The following is a 3,525-nucleotide window of genomic DNA, read 5'->3' as shown; positions in this document are numbered from 1 at the left end:
CCGTCAGCCCAGCCTCACCCCCCTCGCGCCCCCCAGCCCAGCCTCACCTGCCTGGTGTAGGAGGTGTTGTGTAGCAGCTCCACCTCCACGCCCTCCCCGCCTGACGTGCAGTGGCTGTAGGGCCTCCCGAGCCGGTGCACCTCATCCTGGGAGGGGACGCTTCAGTTCCAGGGGCCCTGCCCCCACCCCCCAAAGCCCAGGTTGGGCAGGAGGCCCGGGCCGGAGGTGGGCTGCAGAGGCCGGCTCACCTCTCGGATGCTGATGGTGGCCTCCGTCCCTGGCCGGACGCTGAAGCTGTGGTACCCCAGGAAGGGCGTGTGGTTACGGCCGTGAACCATGACCTTGACGCCGGCCCTCGTGGACAGCAGAGGGAGGTGAGGCTGCTGCTCAACCCTGAGGACGAGGCCGACTCCTGGGAGGCCGAGAGCTGGTGTGAGGCCACCTGACCTACACCGCTGCCCCCACACAGGCCAGGGGCTGGCACTCACCGTGGGTGATGCCAGGGCGCTGAGCTGTCCAGACGCCGTCAACCGTATAGCAGCTGCCATAGGTGGGGTGATGGAAGGTCCGGAACTGCCTGGTATGAGACGCCGAGCTCAGACCCTGAATGTTGGCCACCTGCATCCATCACGCTGGTCTGAGGGGCCGTGGCCAGCCTTGGGGGGCTCCCAGCATTCAGCCCGAGGAACCCCAGGGGTGTGGCCATGCTCTGGGGGGGCGGGACGGAGGGAGTGGCCCCCGCCCGCCGCACTCACCGGGCCTGGCAGTCCATGCCGTCGTAACTGCAGGAGAGGACGAAGTGGCCGTCCTGGCGCCCGTGGCTGTCCTCCCACACCGCGGGCAACAGGGCTAGGATGTCCACATAGTGGAAGCGGTACCAGTCCTGCACGGCCGCCACACCGGACGCGTAGCTGCGGTAGAAGCAGTCGCCGCCCGTGCTGTTGCACTGGGGGAGGGGACGGAGGGTCAGCTCTGTGGCCAGCAGCAGTGCGGGCCCCGCTCCCCACTCGAGGCCCTGATGGCCACAGGCCCTGGCTGGGACACTCACCAGTCTGAACCCCACTCTGCCCCGGCTGCCCGCGTGGCTCAGCCTCTGTAGACGGATCTCCCGGTCCAGGTGGAAGCGGGGCTCGCGGCGGGCGACGGCAGCGGAGAGCGCATCTCTGCCTTTGCTGAAGTTGGCCTTGTACAGGGAGTCAATGTTCTCCCTGGCAAACTCGTCCAGCAGCTCCAGATGGCGGAGGACCAGACTCGGCCTGGGAAGCAGGGCCCTGGAGTCAGAGTCACCGGCCCGGGGCCCCACATTGGCTCCAGCATCCCAGTGCATGCTGTCGGGACAGCAGTGCCTCCCCCACTCAGGATGCCCAGCGGGGTGAGCTGGACCCGGAGCTGGAATTGGAGGTCGGCCCCAGAGTCCAGCCTGCTCACAGCCCCTCCCATCTTCCCTCCTTCCGGAACGCTCCACCCTCCCCCACCTCTCCTCCCAGGCTCCCGAGGCCCGGTGTCCCTCCAGGGTGGCACTGACCACACCGAGCCCCCTCCTCGGCTACAGGGGCCAGTGGGGCTTTGGTCAGGGACGGTCACAGGGGCGAGGAGCTGGGGCGGCCGCCCCTCCTGCCGACAGCCCTGGCCCTCACCGGCGTGGGTTCCCGTCACACAGGGTGACCAGCGGGAGCAGCTTGCGCTCTGAGTGTACAGAGACGGCCATGAGGACCGGGCGGTGCCAGTGATGCTCCAAGAGGTGCCCCAGCTGCCAGCAGAGTGTGACCAGGGCTCCCAGGAACAGCAGCCCCCAGGATGTCGTCTTGAGGCGGTTCCTGCTGGAGCAGACCAGGCGGATGGTACCATGGATGGTGGCGTTGGTGCAGAAGAAGGTGAGCAGCTCCCGGAATGAGGCGGGCAGCTCCACCAGCCCCTCCTGGTGCCCCTCCTTGGGCGGCAGCGGTGGTGCTGATGGTGGCCCCAGCCTGGGGGGCGTCTGGGCTGCACCCTGCGTGTAAAAAGCGGCCTCAGCAGGGCCCAGCCTGCAGCCACTCAGGCCTCCCCACCCTGGCCTGTCGTGTCCCTCAGCCACCCGTGCCCCGCCCTGCCTGCTTGGTTGCTCGGACAAGCCCCTCGCAGGGTGCTCCCACGCTGCGCCCTTCTCCCCGGATACACCCGCCCTGGCACGTGTTAGTGTAGGAGCTGAGTTTGAGTTTGAGCTGCTGGGGCAGCAGGACTCAGAGAACAGAGTGTCCAGGCCCTGCCTGGCCCTGTTTGCAGGCAGGGTTGCGCTGAGTGGGTCTGTGCTGCCGTCCCTACAGGTGGCCTCTGGGGAGCCACAGGCCCAGGTGATCCACCCAAAAGGCAAGGACTGTAGCGTGTCCATGGGCCCAGCATGGGGGTCTGGGGCCCTGGGGCCCTGGGGAAGGCTTGCCCTTCTTGCCCCTGATGGCTGCACCCGCCCCAGCCCCCAGTGTGGCCTGCTGAGGACTGACTGTGCCAGGCCCGTCCAGCCAAGTCCGGGAAGCGTCTGGCCTGGACACTGCTCGGCACTGTGGCCCAGGGTGGCCCCACTGAGCTGAATGCCGAGGCGGGCTGTGGAGACACAAGGGCCCCAGGAAACCCAGCCACTGCCTGCCCAGTCCTGTGCTGGAGGCTCTGGGGTCCTGGGATAGGCCCAGCTCCCGCAGCCAGCTTCGAGGGGCCACAGACGTGCGGATTCACACCACGACGACTCCTTCAGGATTTTCACACTGTCCGTCTTGGTCTGGGTCTGTGAGGCTTCAGCCCTGTCCCACTGCCCAGGCCTGCACTGAGTACTCTGGGGAGGTGCTAGAACGAGCCAGAAGCTTCGGGGCCTGCGGACACTGGGTGGAGGTGGCTGCCCTCGGGTGTGTGGCCCCCACAGGCCTCCAGGCAGCCTGGCCAGGAGCTCCACCAGCGGGCACATGGCTCTGCTCACTCTGCGTCCCCCCGGCCGTTCTGAGCAGGGAGGCTAAGAGGCTCGGAAAGTCTGACTCCAGTCCCCACTCCTCATCTCCACCTGGCGCATAGACAGGGCAGCACCATCCCCCATAGCGGGGGCTGCCAGGCCAGGAGAAGCGGGAGCTCTGGACTGGGGTCTGGAGGGCCAGTCAGGGCCCCCAGGGCTTCTCAGATGAGGCAGGGCCTGGACCCCCAGTCAGAGAGGAGCCAGACCCCACCCTGCATGTGCACGTGCGTGCGTGTGTGTGAGACAGGACGACGCTGGTCCCTCCACCCCACCTGCCTCTGTGCCGTGTCACGTGGCCAACACATGTGTTCACGTGTGGGCAACCCATGGGGTGCGCGACGCCTGGACGCGCAGTGTCTGCAGTGTTCTCCCAGGGTCTCTCCAGCACACACTATGTACCCCCAATGGGACACAGCCCTTTCCAGGGTAAGGAGGCACTCAGGGATGACCTGCCCCATCGCCATGATGCAATACTGTTCCTGATGGCACACAGGGCCAGGCATCGGAAGGAGACCCCCCAACCCAGCCCCTGGTACCTTGTGGGAGCCCCC

General features: G+C 67.3%; 1 protein-coding gene across 1 annotated transcript in view; it reads right to left on the bottom strand.

The window, feature by feature from the left end:
• The window catches only part of SCNN1D (sodium channel, non voltage gated 1 delta subunit), a 4,568-nt gene extending 2,232 nt beyond the window's left edge, over nt 1-2,336 (bottom strand). Inside the window, exons 1-7 of the mRNA XM_012001976.1 lie at nt 2,247-2,336; nt 1,638-1,990; nt 1,049-1,256; nt 756-946; nt 489-577; nt 249-412; nt 48-146 (exon numbers count right to left, since the gene is read on the bottom strand). Coding sequence (XP_011857366.1) covers nt 48-146; nt 249-412; nt 489-577; nt 756-946; nt 1,049-1,256; nt 1,638-1,708 — 822 coding nt within the window. The 5' untranslated portion in view covers nt 1,709-1,990; nt 2,247-2,336. The remainder of the gene's footprint in view (nt 1-47; nt 147-248; nt 413-488; nt 578-755; nt 947-1,048; nt 1,257-1,637; nt 1,991-2,246) is intronic.
• Between the last annotated feature and the right edge of the window lie 1,189 nt (nt 2,337-3,525).

Source organism: Mandrillus leucophaeus, unplaced genomic scaffold, assembly GCF_000951045.1.
Source record: "Mandrillus leucophaeus isolate KB7577 unplaced genomic scaffold, Mleu.le_1.0 Scaffold672, whole genome shotgun sequence".
In the NCBI taxonomy this organism is placed as follows: Eukaryota; Metazoa; Chordata; class Mammalia; order Primates; family Cercopithecidae; genus Mandrillus; species Mandrillus leucophaeus.
The sequence above is the reverse complement of the archived record's forward strand: the minus strand, read 5'-3'. Positions and strand labels throughout refer to the sequence as shown.